This window comes from Etheostoma cragini, chromosome 3, assembly GCF_013103735.1.
Source record: "Etheostoma cragini isolate CJK2018 chromosome 3, CSU_Ecrag_1.0, whole genome shotgun sequence".
Taxonomy (NCBI): domain Eukaryota; kingdom Metazoa; phylum Chordata; class Actinopteri; order Perciformes; family Percidae; genus Etheostoma; species Etheostoma cragini.
In genome coordinates this window covers 7,401,878-7,418,830 of record NC_048409.1, presented here as the reverse complement: position 1 = coordinate 7,418,830, position 16,953 = coordinate 7,401,878, and the positions used below count along the sequence as shown (strand labels likewise).

The window sequence follows — 16,953 nt, the reverse complement described above, 5'->3', positions numbered from 1 at the left end:
TGCCAACTCAACAACAGGCATACTTTTTAAGATGGCAAATTATTTGTATTTGTATTATATTTATTTACCAGTAATTAAAAGTACAATCATGAAATACATTTACAATTTAAATTGACAACAATATCACATGCCAAAACGATAATAATAATAATAATAATAATAATTCTTAAAACACACAAGGGTTAAATGAACTGAGCAGCTATTGTAGATTCTCTATTAGCTATAGACCATGCATTATTATTGAGATAACTAATATTCTCTGATAAGTTACGCCCTCGATTTAACCCCACCTGATCAGGATGAATTAAAAAAAGTATAACCTTATTTAATCTATTTGTTAAAACTTATCTAGATAAAATACATTTCTTAATAATAGAAATATCTCAACAGGGCCCTGTGTTCTGCAGCCCTACTGTAGTCCAGAACTGGATCCATTATCAAGTTTAAATCTTCTCCTAGGTCCCCATTGTGGTTTCCTACAGCTTTTAATTTCCTTTCTAAATCTATAAAAAAAACATGCCTGATCATGTACATTAGGTGCATATTTATTAACCGGAAGGAGTACTTGCTTCTGTATTTCAGCCAGAATTCTAACTCTTCCTAACTTATCCTTAATTTGTTCAATTTATAGTCCAAGTGATTGCTTATCAGTGTAACGACCCCCCTGCTTTTGCTATAACCCACACTATGAAACAAATATCCATCCCATCCTTCACAAAGTTTTTTTTAGATTCCAGTCAACATACTGTATGTGTTTCTTGCAATAATAACACATCATATTTGTTTCTTTTACGACTGGACATAACCTTCCTCCTCTTGATGGGATTCCCCAGCCCATTAACATCACAGGTGGAGAAACATGTAGAGCTAAAGTTAGACAACATAACTATGTATTAAAATACAGTGTTTCCCAGAGAATTAGATTATATTTGTGGTGGTGGCTGACACAGGGTGGGGGGTGCACACGCAGAAAGGTGCAGACTTGTTATATTAATTGTACTGCAAATATTTTTATACAAAATTCTGCTGGTAACCATTCAAAATTTATTTTAAATTAAATGGTATAATGCAGTTAGGGAAGGTGGCTTTTGCATCTGACAACAAAGTACAGTTTGTTTGATTAATATAAAAAGGGCATAAACGTATTTTTTTCCCACGGTGCATATTTTGCTCCTCAGTGGAAAAAATGTATTACTGTCACAGCTAATTTGTACAATAATACAATAGTGTTAGTGTGATGTTTTCTATTTTGAAATATTGATGAATAAATTGTCCGTTATGTAGAGTAACAGACCCTACCCTGCCCCTACAGTTCAGCATGCATGTGAACCACAGATTGTTGCAAATGTAACCATCATAGTTTGAAATACAGTTTAACTGCTGCTGTTACATGGACAGCCCTCAGCATAGAGGCGGTGCGAGGCTACTCCCAAATGGCTCGCATCAGTTGTTAAAATGAACTGTGCCAAAACCAAGTTTAAGGCTCATACCGCCACCTACATTACTGTATTGGAGTGTGTAGAATAATCAATGGAATTAATTAATCTGTGTGGAGGAATAGCGTCTGTTGTGTTGTGTGTGTGTGTGTGTGTGTGTGTTTGTGTGTGTGTGTGTGTGTGAGTGAGAGAGAGAGCAAACGCATATACGGCAGCATGTGGCGGTCAACATTGATTGTGTGAAATATATCATATATATATTATCTATGAATGCCATTGCCTTTATAGGAGATTCTAATGTCTTAACTCCCTCCTTGGCGTCTATTTTGAGATTGGCAGAATACAGAATTTGGAATCCCACCTCACACTTATGAAGCTTTTTCTTACACCTCTTGAACGCTTTATCTTTGTAGCCCTGGAGAAGTCTCAAAATAGCATTGTGACGTTATTCTGCCAGGTCCACTTGCCCTTATATCTTGCATTACGCAGTGCCAGGTCTCTATTTGAATATCTCAGAAACCTCGCCAGAATATTCTGCTGGCCAGCAGTTCTATGTTCATGTTTAATCTCACAATTTCCCTCTATCCTGATTCAGCCCCCCCAAAAAACTTTACTCCATCTCCGTCTTTTTTTACCCACGGGGCAGACATTATTGGGTTAGGATCTATTTTCAAAATGTTGAATTTCTCTTCAAAACATAGCAGCTGGGTTATCCTGTCTTTCCTTCTCGGCAGCCTCAATACTTACCCTGTGATTCTCTACAGCAGGGGTTCTCAACCTTTTGCAAGCTGGGCCCCCCCAAAGCTGGTTCATTGCAGTTGGGGCCCTAGTGCCCTACGCCCCCCACACCACGAACGATAGATAGATAGATAGACAGATAGACAGATAGATAGATAGACAGATAGGCTATTATTTTTAGGCCCACATTATTATTATTAATATTATTATCATCATCAGTAGCGGTAGGTATGCCTATTATCAATACTAGGCTATTTTTATAATTGGCAGTAGTACCAGACTTCTAATGTGAGCTTGCAGATATTATTATTATTAGTAGTAGTATTATTATTAGTATTATTAGTATAATTATGAGTAGTACTAGGCCTATCATCATTACTAGGCTATTGCTATATATTTATATGAGGTTAAATGCTTTATTGTTGTTATTATTGTTATTATTATTATTATTATTATTATTAACATCATCATCATCAGTTATTGCTATAATTGGGAATTGGCACCAGACCTCTGATATTAATTTATGCTTTATTATTGTTATTATCACTAGGTCTAATAGTAGGCATCATCTGCATTTTTTAAAGAAGCTTGCAGGTTGGTCATATTAATGTGAGACCTGAGCCTGCTTTGCCTTGCAAAGATCCTCAATTCTTGGCTCAATGTTTGATAAACATAGCCTCAAATCATCCTCAATTTGTGCACGATTACGGTATTTAGTTTTGAGTGCAGTCATTTTTGAGAATCCTGCCTCACACAAATATGTTGACGCAAAAGGAAGGAGAATCTTCAAGGCGACGTCACAGAGTTCAGCGTATTCCTGCATCAATGATGCCCAGAATGACGAAAGAGGGCAGGAGCTAAAGAGTTCCTTCAGTCGACTGTCACTCTTCAGCTCAATAAGCTGTTCCTGCATATCAATTGATAGCTCGTTTGCTGTGCACACAAACGGATCTCGAACCCACGCAAAAGATCGATAATCCTGTTAAAAGTACGTCGCAAATTGTTTTCTCATTGCTGACAGGTGCTCAGACGCTGAAAATCCGGGGACATTTTCAGCTCAGAAGCGTATTAACCTCCAAAATAAGTAATCTTTTTACTTTTGTAAAACTTAAAACGGGGATACAAGACCTAGAGCTGTTCTCATTAGGGGCTGAGCCCCCCCCCCCCCCAAGGTCTGATCCTAGACCCAGCCCTGCTGCTACTTCCTACTCCACTCCACTACACCTCAGAGGGGAATGTTTCAAGATAGAAAGTCCTAATATTTCAAAATAGAAAGTCCTAATAGTCCTAATATTTCAAGATTGAAAGTCTTAATATTTCAAGATAGAAAGTCTCAATATTTCATAATGTTGTACTGTTTACTGAACTACTGACAGCTTTTGCTTTATTGCTTAAGGCTTGTTTCTGCAACAGCTCCTTGAGAATCAGATACAATGAAAACTATTGAGGACATATTTTCCTTGGACATTGATCCAGTATTAAACGAGATCGCTGCAGTCGGCAGCAGAGAAACAAGCTGCAGCGTGAGTTAATAGGATAATTGTCCAGCTTGTATTTACGTTCATAAAAGTGCTCGTTTTGCTGCTAACAGACTCAGATTAATATTCTAAGTGTCTGACAACATTATGGAAACGATTTCTAAGGACCTTTCTGTTGAAGATTAAGATTCTTTTATAAAACTTAAAAGTCCGCGAAATTGCGTTCGCTACACCCACCAGACTCAATGTAAATAATCAGTGATTTTAGCATCGTAAAACACGGCTTCTAAAACATCTCTGAGCACCGCTGGCTCTGGCTGCCTTCAGCCTGCGGGCGTAGGGTGCGACCGTCGGCTACGTTTTGTCAGTATTTTCTTTCTTTCATTCCAATTTCGGGTCTGTCAGTCACAGTGAAAACCGGGGACATTTCCGGGGACAGATCCAGCCGGGGACAGGTCGCCAAAATCGGGGACGTCTGGTCACCCTAGCTAGCCTGTACGCGGAGGGATGTGTGTCTTCCCTCTGCTCTGACTGCAGGCTGGGCCAGCTGCGCGAGGCTACTGCGGACTGTGAGTGCTTTTGGACGGGAGAGGGGCTCCTGGTTGAGCACAGTTTTTTTAGAATGTTAGTGTAGGCCTACAGCTCTCTCGCTTCCTCTCTCCCTCTCTCTCTTAGCCAAGAGACACGCAATGGCAGCGTGTAGTTCAATGTGGTGCTGTCTCGCGCAGACCACTCTCTTTCTCTGTTAAACTGAGTCGGGAAGCAGACAGCAAAACCTAACTTTTTGTACTTTTAATGATATTAAACACATTTTCTCCATTTGTCCTATAATGGTCATAAATTGATACTAGAGTAGCAGTTAATAAAATACAGAGGAGGAGAAAAGAGCATCTGCCTTCACAAAAATCATCTGTGAGATAAGCTTTATTTTTCTCTCTCTGCTGAACATCAATTCCAGAAGTTAAAGTACCAAACAGTTGGTCTCAACGGTCTTAACTATTGCCAGCAACAGTGTAACTGTTAGTTATACAGGCGAGAAGCCAGTCATTTGAGTTTGTGGCAAAACCTTTTAGTGCTAATTTTTTCATTTTGTGACTTTCGATTGAATAAAGGACTATTTTTCCAGTGTTATTTCTTCAAGGAAGTTTTTTGTAAAATAGTGTTAAAGTCTCGTCTCGAACACGCAAACCCAATCTCGTGTCTTGTTTTATCTCGTAAGCTGGGTGTCTTGTCACACCCCTACTAGGCTAGGTAGCTGTAAAAGGATAAATACTTCAGTCCAAGTGTCTTTAGCATTTGGTCACTTCTCAATTCTAATCCTTTCTTTTCTTTTGGTGTTGTTGGCACAGTTAGAACAATCAACTTCAAAATGTGTGCAATCTTAAAACCTTAACAATGAAAAGTTACTAAAAGCTTGAGTTTTCTTCAAACATTTTGTGCGTTTTGCCATTATACAAGAAGCTGTTGTAATTCCAGTGTACGTAGTCCAATGTGCCTGAAATTTCTCATGATTGACATGGATCCAGGCCAAAGGACATTTACATATCCATTTTGACTCATTGTCATAGCACCACTTGCTGGCAACAGGAAGTCAGCCTTATATGACAAACATCAGATTTATATGAAACTTACAATGTGTAGTCACCACTAGAAAAAGAGCTCAACAACTTTTTTAACACCTCTGGTTCCTGGTTCCTTTTTTTCCCCATTCAATTGTTCTATTGACATTTCAGATACAGTACAGATACTGCTTACAGTACATAAAGAGTTTTAAGTCTGGACTCAAACCTGCCAAGAATGGAATCATGATCATAAAACATTTGATTTGGTGCAAAATAAACATGTTGAAAACGTCAAAAAAGGCAAAGGTATAAGACTGTGTACAGAAACTACAGCTTGAATGGTGGTACGGTAAACATTTCCATGGTAACAGTGAGTTGGACCAATCACAGATGTTGCTGTTATGCTTAGGATTGTGGGTAGTGTATTATTTCAAAATCCCAAATAAAACATGTTTTTCTTTAAACAAGGTTGATTTCATACAGACTTTTAACTTTTACAGGAGCTGAAATATTCTTTCACAACCTTGTAGCTCTCGGTCAGTCTACCTTGGATAGTTTAGACATTATGACTGATAAACAAAATCTTTATGGAGAAAATGAATGGGATTTTTACTTCTGGAACGACAATTTTGAGTTCTATTGAGCCACCCCTTATGCTATAGCCAAGCCCCCATACTTTAACCCTGTTGACTTTCATAACTCATGAACTGTTTCATGGAGACACTTGTGTGAGGTATTGTCATTGAACTCAGCGGAGAGTTCAATTTTCTTTGGTGATTTGCCATGCCCATAGGCTTTAGCCATGCCCCTTTCATACTTCATGGCCATTTGAACATAGACTCTTTATTATTGCGCTCAGCAGAGAGTTCCTTTTTTTATTGCTGATGGTCTGCCCCACGCCCCATCATTTTGCCACTTTAACAGCTAACAAACCGTTTGTTGTAGACTGTTGATGGAGGTATCACTGCACAAAGCAGTGAGTTACTTTTTTATTGCCTTGTACCTGAAATGTGCTATATACTGTAAATGAAGCTAATTTTCCAGTCTATAAGTTAGACACTGTTAATAGACATTGGGCTTACACCTGGGACAGAGTTACATGAGTGTATAGTCAATTTTATCATCATCCCAATATCACAAATAACAAATTTGCTTTTGATTAGCACTGATTAACAGTTATATATTATCGTTATATAAGCGCACACCAGTTTGAACTCCTGTGTAAGAGACATCAGAATATTCAACCATTGCATAAGTGCTGGTAAACACAGTATTAGTAATGGTTTAAAAAAACTTGAAAATAGGATTAGAATATCTGATATCTGATGTAATATTATATACCGTTGTGTCTTACTCTCACCATCCCCACCACCAGGACTTAAATACCTTCATTCTGCTGGCATTCTGCACCGAGACATCAAGCCTGGCAACCTCCTGGTCAACAGCAACTGTGTGCTCAAGGTGTGTGGAACAGGCTATGTGGCTACCCTTTTTCATGTCAACTGAACATGTCAAAATCCGCATCCAGGCTGAGGACAACATAACAATAACAGAAACCTCTGCATGATCTGCCATCTCTGTAATGTGTATTACAGCACAGCACTGGTAAAAATTACAAATGGTTTTCTAATTGCTTCAGGCAATTCTCTGTACTTGTCTTATTAGATCTCAGTTCTGCATTCAATATTATTCATCACTATCCCATCCTATTACAGAGACTGGAACATTTAATTGACATTAAAGGAACTGCATAGAGCTGGCTTTATATCTGTTTATCAGATTGATCTCAGTTTGTTCATGTTAACGATGAATGCTCCATACATGGTAAAGGTAGTCGTGGTGTTCCACAAGGCTCTGTGCTTGAAATAATTCCATTCACCTTATAAATGCTTCCGCTAGGCAATATTATTAGGAAACACTTCATAAACGTTTTGTTATGCTTATGCTACCCAACTATATTTATTGATCAAGCCAGAAGTAACCAATCAGTTAGGTACATTTTAAGCATGCATTACGGACATAAAACCTGGATAACATACAATTCCTTGATGTTAAACTCAGATAAAACTGAAGTTGTTGTACTTTTAACCAGGAGAGGAGCTTGGTAGCTAAGGGGTCTGTCTCCCATTCTACTTTTTGGACACACTAGGGACCAAATAATATTGGTATCTGGGAGCACAGTGTTCTGTTTCAATCAGGAGAGACATGTTTGCAGATATGCAAAAAGGTTTATTGTACAGCATGATAAAATGTACAAAAGTCTTTGGAGATTAGACTTGATTGTTATATGAATAGTTCGTATATAGGGGTAGAGAAACCACCATAACCCCCCGATGGAATCCAGACACTGGTGGTGGCGATGAAGGGGCCCGAAGACCAGATCAGCTGGAGTAGACGATGACTGGAGGTGGAATGGGAGGTTGAGGGTTGCACGCTTTGCCTGAAACGACAGCTGATAGCAAAGGGAGAAAAAAACTTAAAGCAGGGTTGTGATTCTGTTATTGGCCCTTGAAATTCATGTTCAATTCTGATTGGTTGGTGATAAGGTGAACGTTTAAAACAGCTGATTTGATTTAGGAAGAACGCATTAAGAGTTAGGTCTTCCTGAAAGAATTCACGCTGAGCTACATTTCAGTCAGGAGAGACTATTTTGCAGATATTCAAAGCATAATAAAATGAACAATTATTTGGATAACAGCTGATTTGATCTAGGAGCACATTGATTAAAAGTAAGGTCTTCTTGAAAGAATTTTTGCTGAGCTACATTAGAGTATTATGGGATTTTTAAGATATGATGGTGTATGACCATGAATAGCTTTGTAGGAGGATTTTAAATTTAGATCGAGATTTTACAGTGATCCAGGGCAGAGAAACTAAAACCAGAGAAAAAATGATTTTTGTTAGTACACTTGTTGCAGCATTTTGGATTAGTTGGACAATTTTAAGGGACTTATTTGAGCAACCTAATAATAAGGAATTAGGATAATCCAGCCTCAAAGTAACAACTGCATTGAATAGTTTTGCTGCATCTTTTTGTGACAAGATAAACTGGATTTTTGCAATGTTACGCAGGTGAAAAAAGGTAGTCCTTGTGGTTTGTTTATATATATATATATATATATATATATAAAATTGGGTCTAAGAGATAGGTAGATCGCTTCATATATATAAAATTGGGTCTAAGAGATAGGTAGATCGCTTAGATGAAGAAATTGTAAAACTTCTTTGTTGAAGGTCAATAGGAGAAAAACAAACTAAACTAAATACAAAACCTCAGTACAAATATAACCTACATACCACCAGATGGCAGTAGCACCCAATGATTTTAAGCGTGACATTGCTCAGCTACATCAACCTTTACCACATTGGCTTCATCTTTGCTGTTAGACACTCATAATAGGATTGTGTGTTACAGTGTTATATCTATAAGTGATTATAGGTAAACTATTGCCAATGAATATAAATCCAACACATTGAAGTCAGTTGAGAAATGTAACTGTAGTAGTGCTTTTTATCCCAAAAATTGTAAAAAGACTTGAGAGGCCTGCTGAGTTTTGACTGATGTCTTGTCTGTATTTACAGATCTTGGAGTGAAATACTTAGACTTTTCAGCCAATATGATCAATGCACAAATTTAGTTTTGTCTACACATTCAAATAACTATTTATCTAGACATTTATAAATCTCAATACACTTGCAAATTTGAATACCAACTGTACACATTCACAGTACGCATTTAGAGATTATTTGACAAATTTACCACTTTGTTTAGCCACAGAAGGATTGAGATCCAGTTCTTGACACACATCTAAAAATAGTTTTGCAACAATAATACCACACTACAAGTATTCAGCGTGTTTCAAACAGGCATGTTTTGAATGGGCACTTTACATTGCATAAAATAAAGCCAAGGTATAGTCTTTGTGTGGGAAACACTGTACACTTTGCTACATGATGTAACATTGTGCCCTATGAGCAACACAAACAGTGGTTGTTTCCATTTGAGAAGGGGGGACACGCATACTTAATAATAGCGTTTTTCCACTGCATGATACCTACTTGACTCGCCTCTACTTTACTCTTCTTTCCATTACAAAAAGGTGCTTTTTTTAGTACTACCTCAGTCAAAGTTCCAAGCAAGCTGAGGCGATACCAAAAGGTAAATGTAAATGTGCTGTATTTATATAGCGCTTTTCCAGTCTTAACAACTGCTCAAAGCGCTTTTGGCAGGCAACCGCTCTACCACTGAGCCACAGCCCCCCCTTGGTGTGTGTGTGTGTGTGTGTGTGTGTGTGTGTGTGTGTGTGTGTGTGTGTGTGTGTGTGTGTGTGTGTGTGTGTGTGTGTGTGTGTGTGTGTGTGTGTGTGTGTGTGTGTGTGTGTGTGTGTGTGTGTGTGTGTGTGTGTGTGTGTGTGTGTGTGTGTGTGTGTGTGTGTGCGCGTGCGTGCGTGCGTGCGCGTGCGCGCTTCCAGCTTCTTTTGAAACTAATTAACTCCTGGCTGAACTCCTTCAACGTTCAGTGTGTGTGTCACATAGCAGTTTCCTGCTATGACAAGCAGCCATGGCTCGCCTCATGCATGAGGCGGTAATAATCTGCAATGGAAAAAGAGGACAGGGCCCCGTGGCCGAGCCCAGTCGAGGAAAGTTGAGCAGGTACCATTAATGGAAAAACGCCATAAGCAAAAACGGTTGTCAGAATAAACCTGTGTGCGGTAAAAAGAACAACATCTTAACAGTTGTAGTAACCTCTGAATGACTGTCTTTCAGATCTGTGATTTTGGCCTGGCTCGAGTGGAAGAGTTAGACGAGTCACGACACATGACTCAGGAAGTGGTTACACAGTATTACCGAGCTCCTGAGATCCTCATGGGGAGTCGCCATTACTCCAACTCCATCGATATCTGGTCTGTAGGCTGCATCTTTGCTGAGCTGCTGGGGCGGCGCATCCTGTTCCAAGCTCAGAGTCCCATTCAGCAGGTAAATGAGAACTCTCTTAGGATACAATGAAACAAGAGAGAACTTTACTCACCCTCAAGGGATTTTCTCTGCTGATACTTGATTTACATAGTGAATTAAATGTATACATAGTCTAAAGACACTATATACATACACAGTAAAATAAATTATTCATGCATACTTAAAATTAGAGTTAGGTCCATGTCCAATGCTGTTTTCAATATCTTTTCAGTAGCTTTGCTCTTTTATTGATCAAGTAGTGTGGTAGCGTCAACACATGGAGAAGATTTAGGTAAATCTGGAGCGTCTGAAGGAAATTTGCCACTTTATCGTTTCACTGGAGTCGAAACTCTCCACCCTCATCACCAGAATGGATGCAGTTTAGAATCGCGTGGAAAGTCTCGGGACAGCCACGAAGAAAAATAGGATAACCCACCAGCAAGAGAATAAGGGAGACGTGGATATGCTATAAGAAAGAAATTAAGATTTTAAAGATCTATCCCAATGCAATAATAGTTTTGTTGTCATTCCAGAGGGCGAAGAAGGAAGAGAGGCAGTAAAGTTTTTAGGGGAGTTGATTCAGGAATTCCTGGAGATTGAAGGAGAATGAGAGATTGAACCTGCACATAGAACTGCCGGCCAACAGCCTGGGAGTGGACACAGATCCAGGATAATTCTATCCTGGATTGGCAGGAGCGAGGCTCCTGCGATCTTCGGATAGAGACCTGGTACTGCTTGAAACGTAAAATAATGGCAAGGTGACATGGCAGAATAACAAAATAATGCTATTTCCAGACTTCTCCAGAGCTACACAGATAAGGCGAGACAAATTCACGGATTGTTAGAAGAAATTTAATGAGTGAGAGGTGATTATCACAAACTCAGAATAGACGCTTAGGATTAAATTAACTCTGAGACTGGTTGGACACATTTTCTTTTGTATCAATATACTGGAGGCCGAGCATGTGAAGCGACTACGGATCACGGACCGGTGGGTTTTTGCAAGTTGGACTGTGCATGGTTCAGGCTCAAATGCACTTGGACTGTTCTGTAAGTATTTGGGAGTTAGTTTTGTTTAGTCTTCACCACAATATATTTATGTTCTCAGAAGATAGCTTTGATATTTTATTATACAGTTTTGTTGTCTAACTTAAACTTTATACATTTCTCCATCTGGAATGTTAATGGGATGGGGAGCCCCATAAAGAGGGGGACGGTTATGTGCGGTCCTAAAAGAAACAAACGTGTGGTCTTTTGTCAGAAAGCCATACGTTGAGTGTGGAATCTTGAAAAAATCTTGCTTTTTTGTCCTTGAAGGGGACTTACATCATGGCGCATTGCACTTAACTTTTACATTAATTTTTCACCACAAGCAAACAGCGACAAATACAAATCAAAAGAAAACTCTGTAATTAAACATTGTCTAAGTGTTTTGAAGCAACTCTGTTGTAAAGGCTAATGGTGTTTGGTTAGCAGAATGACCTGTTAGAAAGCACAGCCAAAACAAATGGTCAATTTGTACAGAGTTAGGAAACAAGAACAAGCTTACATTAACATTAGCAATTTGGCTAGGTTGACATTTTAAAGTCATGTTAAATCTATTTCCTGTCCTTCTTCCAATTTTCAGCTGCAGCTTGTCAATCCCCCCGTACTAACGTTACTCGCTATGTAGCGTTAGTTCCGTGATGTTTTACTACCGTTACTCGGTACATAACATTAGCTTAGACCTCACAATGCCTTGCGTTTCTCACTCCTGCTAACTTATTATTCATAAGACGTGACATGAGTTACACATGCTGGTAGGTCAAGCCAAGAAGAGGAGATTAGCTACAGTAACGTTAGCCAACATATTTATTAAAATAAAGTCCCATTCAAATAGCAATTTCATTATTTGAATCGTATTGATTTTTTTAACTATTCAAATTATATTTGACTTTCAGTATTCGTTCCAACAGCCCTAATGTAGTGGCCGGGGATTAGAGGGAGGCTGGCTGCTGAAAATCAAATGTTTTGGCACTCTTGATATTCCTTTGGCGCCATCTAAAACCTCTTCTATGCAGGAAAAACCCAGCAGATTGATCCATCTCCTAGAACAATAAATTTGGAACGGAAACTGGATCCACGCAATCGGACATTCTGGACCTTATCACAGGATCAAATTTTGTCCCACTCCTCATCATCCAGTTTAATACTCAGATCCTTTCCGATTTCTTTCTTGAGGGCTGACCAGGCTACAAAAAAGGACACTCATCCAGGTCAGCTAAATTCTCACTCTTATGTTAAATGCACACATGCAGGGAGAGGAGACAATACCATCGATGTAACGTGCTAGGCAACCCTTTTGTAGCTGTGTGTTATTTGTGGTACAAGCCCAGAATAGTTTAGCCTTGTAACAATAGGGTGAATGAAGAATGAAAAAAGATACTCCCACAAAAACGTCTAGTCAATGAGTCACGTGATCGGCTCGACAGAGATGGCGGCTTAAGGTATAGCTCCTCGCCCAACCTGGCCAAATAGTTGTTATATAGTTCTATCACTTTGTGCATGATAGAACCATTACAGTAGAATGGCAAACAAAACAAAACCCAATGCGGCGATATGGATGCCCTTGCAGAGGCATTATTGGAGAAACAGAAAAGCTATCTTGAACCACGTTTTTCTCAGAATCAGTCGCCAACTCAAAAAGTGGCAATATATAACGACGAGAAGCTAACTGCTAGTCAAGCTCAGTTAGCATCCCTAACTACAAACATTGGCTCCAACAGATCTGGTCCGGACAACCTAAAAACTACCGTTGAAAGCAACTCAAGTATTCTTGATGGTCATCGCCACATTTTTCACGAGCTTGAGTTAAAGCTAACAGATATGGAGGACAGAAACCGAAGAGGAAGAGAACTGCATAATAGAAAATGAAAGAGGGTTTGGAAGGCTCTAATGCTATTCAATATCTCTTGCGCTCTCTGCTTAAATGGTTCCCGAAATTGGCAGATGCTCAAGATTATGAGAGCCCATAGTGATATCTCAAAGAAGAAATCCTCTACTAATAACACGCTAATTTCCAACATGCTTCGCTACACAGACAGGTGATCCTACAGGCTGCACTGAAATCTCCGCATGTTGTTGGTAAAAGAAAGATTTGCTTTATCCCGGATTACAGCAACTTCACGGTCAACCTGCGCCAAGCCTTCTATCATACCATGGATTCAACATGAGTCAAGCGTCTGGATTTTTTCCTGCTCTACCTGACAACACTGAATATCACGAAAGGCTCTCTAGTCGTTACGACTACTCAAACTGCTTTGACATAGTACCATCCACACACACTCATACACTGTGGCCAAGGCTTCCGTACAAGGTGCCACCTGTTCATCAGATAAACATTCACACACATTTACACTCTGATAGTGCAGGGCAACTCAGGGTTCAGTGTCCTAGACACCTTGACATGGGACTGCAGGGCCAAGGATCAAACCACCAACCTTCCGACAGCCGCCCTAAACAGCCCTTAAGATCATGTCAGAAAAAAAAACTGAAAAATGTGACCACTGCAAAATACTCAGCAAGTACAATACTAGGTTTCAATATTTGATAATGCCTTTGAATGTTTGCTTACTCAATAAAGTCATCCCTAATGCAGCTGCACCTCTTTTAAAAATGTTTATTACTCTCGACTCAGAAAAAATACTCGGTCAGCCACTAGAGGAGAATGCATTATTCCCAATCGCAAGACATCCTCCTTTTGGCAAATACTCTAATTTAACTGATTTATTTTGTGGCCACAAGTCAGTGGAATACTTTCACAACACACCTTACTACTTGTGCAAATCTTTACATGCTTATCAAAAAGCTGAATATTGTTAAAACAGACTTTTACACATTTATAAATTACGTGTGTGCATGTGTGCATGCATGCTTGCGTCCATCTGTGTAATAGGAGGGTTTAGGATTTCAGTTGCTTAGTTTTGTTGGGAAGGGGTGGAGGACTGGTTTTAGGATGTGGGAACGTGTGAGCCCATGATAAAACTATCATGATTGATCGATATAACTTTGCACATACTTATATTATGGTAAATTCAGTGTGAATGGGTTTGTAAAATTGTATATTCTAATGTTTTGTACATCAGTTGCATTGCATATTTATTGTTTCACCTATCTGCCCTGGGACTGCGGGCAGAAAATAGCGATTGTACAACAACCTGGTGCAGTGCATCTCTCCTTGTTCTTTTACAAGGTTAATGTTTAATTTAGCATTGTCCATGTTAAAATTAAATGACATTATAATACATGTATTACATAAATGCCTCTGTTCTTTAAGACAAACTTCTTCTAAATACTGACATGCAGAAACAAACCTTTTTATCTTAGTCTGGTGTCTGTGATGTGTTTTGCCATTTTGCTTGTAGCTGGATTTAATCACTGACCTGTTGGGGATTCCCTCTATGGAAGCGATGAGGACAGCGTGTGAAGGCGCTCGGACACACATTCTCAGAGGACCTCAAAAGCAAGTAAGCATTCTATTTTGCATTGAGCTTTCCCACCTGACTTTCAGAAAATATTTAATGATACTAAGGTTTACCTTTTTTGCTAATAAAATTTAAACTGCCACTGACGTACAACAGCCTGTAGAGGATATTACAGCATAGACCCTGCAGCCCTGCACCTCTGCATTTAACTCTCTAATAATCTCTAAAATATGGTGTCTGGAAAGCTCTCTAGAAAGCTGCCCTCCACCCATTATCAGTCTCCGCCATGACCACATGGCTGGACTGGAGTAAAAAATCTGCCCTGGACTTTTGTGACCCAGATCAAATATGCAAGTGGATTGTAAATTTGCTTGCTTTACCAGCCCCCCAAAAATTTAACATTCACTAGTATTTTGGCTAATTGACAAAAAGTTAATTTTGAACCCTGCTTACCAGCTCCTAATACTCTCACTTAGCTGAGTGGTAAGTAAAAGAGTATATGATAATGAACTCACTGAGTCAAAATACGCTGCCTGGCTTCTAATGGAAAGAATGGCCAATCCATGCCTGGCAAAATTTCATGCTCTGCTTTGGTCATGCTCCTTTCTGCAACCAGGCCTCTTATCGAAAAATCAGAACCCTCTGCCTCTCTTGATTTCCGAATTTGTGCCTCCTCAACTCCTTAATCCTTTATCCTCCAATTTGTGACCTGGAAATTAATCTCAGTACGCCATCTTGAAGGATGTCCCAATTCCTTAAATGCACATCGAGGAGCAAGGAGGCTCCCCAGAAGAGCTATATCCTCTGCGGAAAACTTAGTTTTCACCTGTGGCATGTAAACAAAGAGACGTGAAAGAGAAAGGAAAAGAGGTTGAGAGATAACATGGTTATATCCGACCTGTTGGATAATATAAATTAACATTCAGATTAATAGTGGGTCGGGGAAATAAGAGTATAATGAGAAAAATAACAACATTCTCTAAAATGTAAACATAAAGCTACTGTTTGACACACAGCTTCATTTGTAAATACATCGTTAGAGAGATGCTTGTGTAACAGGTTGACTGTCATATTCATAATTTCAGAAACTTGTTAAGTGTCCTCTGTCAAGTTTAGAACTACAAGATTGGGATCAAGAGTCAATCCAGCTGCTAATTCAGTTTGAGTGACATGCAGGCACTTGATTTAAACGACTTTGAATTAATCTTAAACAGCCCTGCACCACTTATGCAATACAAACCTTATGCAATACTCTTTTGTCTGTCTAAATTGGTTGCATGTTTTCACGCTTATCATAGTTTATATTTTTTTGACTGCAGGGTTTATATTTTATGTAGTCTTGTTTGGGTGTACACAGGTCATTTACATTTTAAAGGGTTTTAAATCTGGTTCAACTGGATTGTAGCAAACCATAGTCAACTTTATTCAAATAAAATGTAATTTCCCACAAAATGATGGTTAGTAAAAATGTAATGTGGCTAGTAATTTTGTAAAACCACTAGCAACAGTGGCTTGTGAGCAAAAAAGTTAATGTCAAGCCCTGTTTACGTAAGTTTAAAATCCAGACTGGATGAAAATCCAGACTGGATGTCTCATGTTTGTTAAATGCCTGTTGTTTTGACTCCTCTCTCCTTAGCTGCGTTGTAATAGTGGTTTAACATGCCCTCGTTCACTACCCCTAAGCACTTGCCCTTGGGAAATACCATCCGCCATCTTAAAAACTTAAGTAAACTTGGTGAGATTGACCCTCGGAAGGGCTGGGGGAGCAAGAGAACATCATTGTTCACTCTCAAGATGGTTATCACCCACAATGCATTTTGTAGCCTTTATTATCGGTCTACTATATAGGTTATTTATCTAGACTAGGCTTCAGAAGATCTAGGTAAGTAGGAGGTAGTGGACTGAAACAATAACGGTAACAACACACATATCAAAAGGTTTAGAATATTTATACATATGTAAGGCGTGAAAAGCATACAACATGAATACAAAACCTTAGGGTGCACCCTCTAAGTAGCCCAAGGTTTGTTTAAATGGTGTATAAAATAAACATAAAATAAATAAAAATACAATATTCAGGAGTGTTTCTTAAAATAAAAATAAAATGAATAAAAATACAATATTCAAAATTGTTCCTTCTCAAGAGTCTTTCTTTTGTCTTTAGTCCATGGTATAAAATAAAATAAAATACCGTCCTTTAAGATTCTGTAGTTCTAGTTGGGCGGCTCGCCATCAAACTTTGAATCTTTCCAAGGGACACAAAAAAAACCTGACCTGTGTGAACAAGGTCAGAATAACAATGAATTATATGGTAACATAT

General features: G+C 38.9%; 1 protein-coding gene across 6 annotated transcripts in view; it reads left to right on the top strand.

Annotated features, from left to right (window-relative positions):
* The window catches only part of nlk2 (nemo-like kinase, type 2), an 87,559-nt gene that overhangs the window by 23,635 nt on the left and 46,971 nt on the right, over positions 1-16,953 (top strand). For all 6 annotated transcript variants that reach the window (XR_004655986.1, XM_034866992.1, XM_034866991.1 and 3 more), the window contains exons 6-8: positions 6,590-6,675; positions 9,982-10,191; positions 14,574-14,675. Coding sequence is in view for 5 of the 6 variants with exons in the window: in XM_034866992.1 (XP_034722883.1) it covers positions 6,590-6,675; positions 9,982-10,191; positions 14,574-14,675 (398 nt within the window). In the remaining variant the exon portion in view is untranslated. The remainder of the gene's footprint in view (positions 1-6,589; positions 6,676-9,981; positions 10,192-14,573; positions 14,676-16,953) is intronic.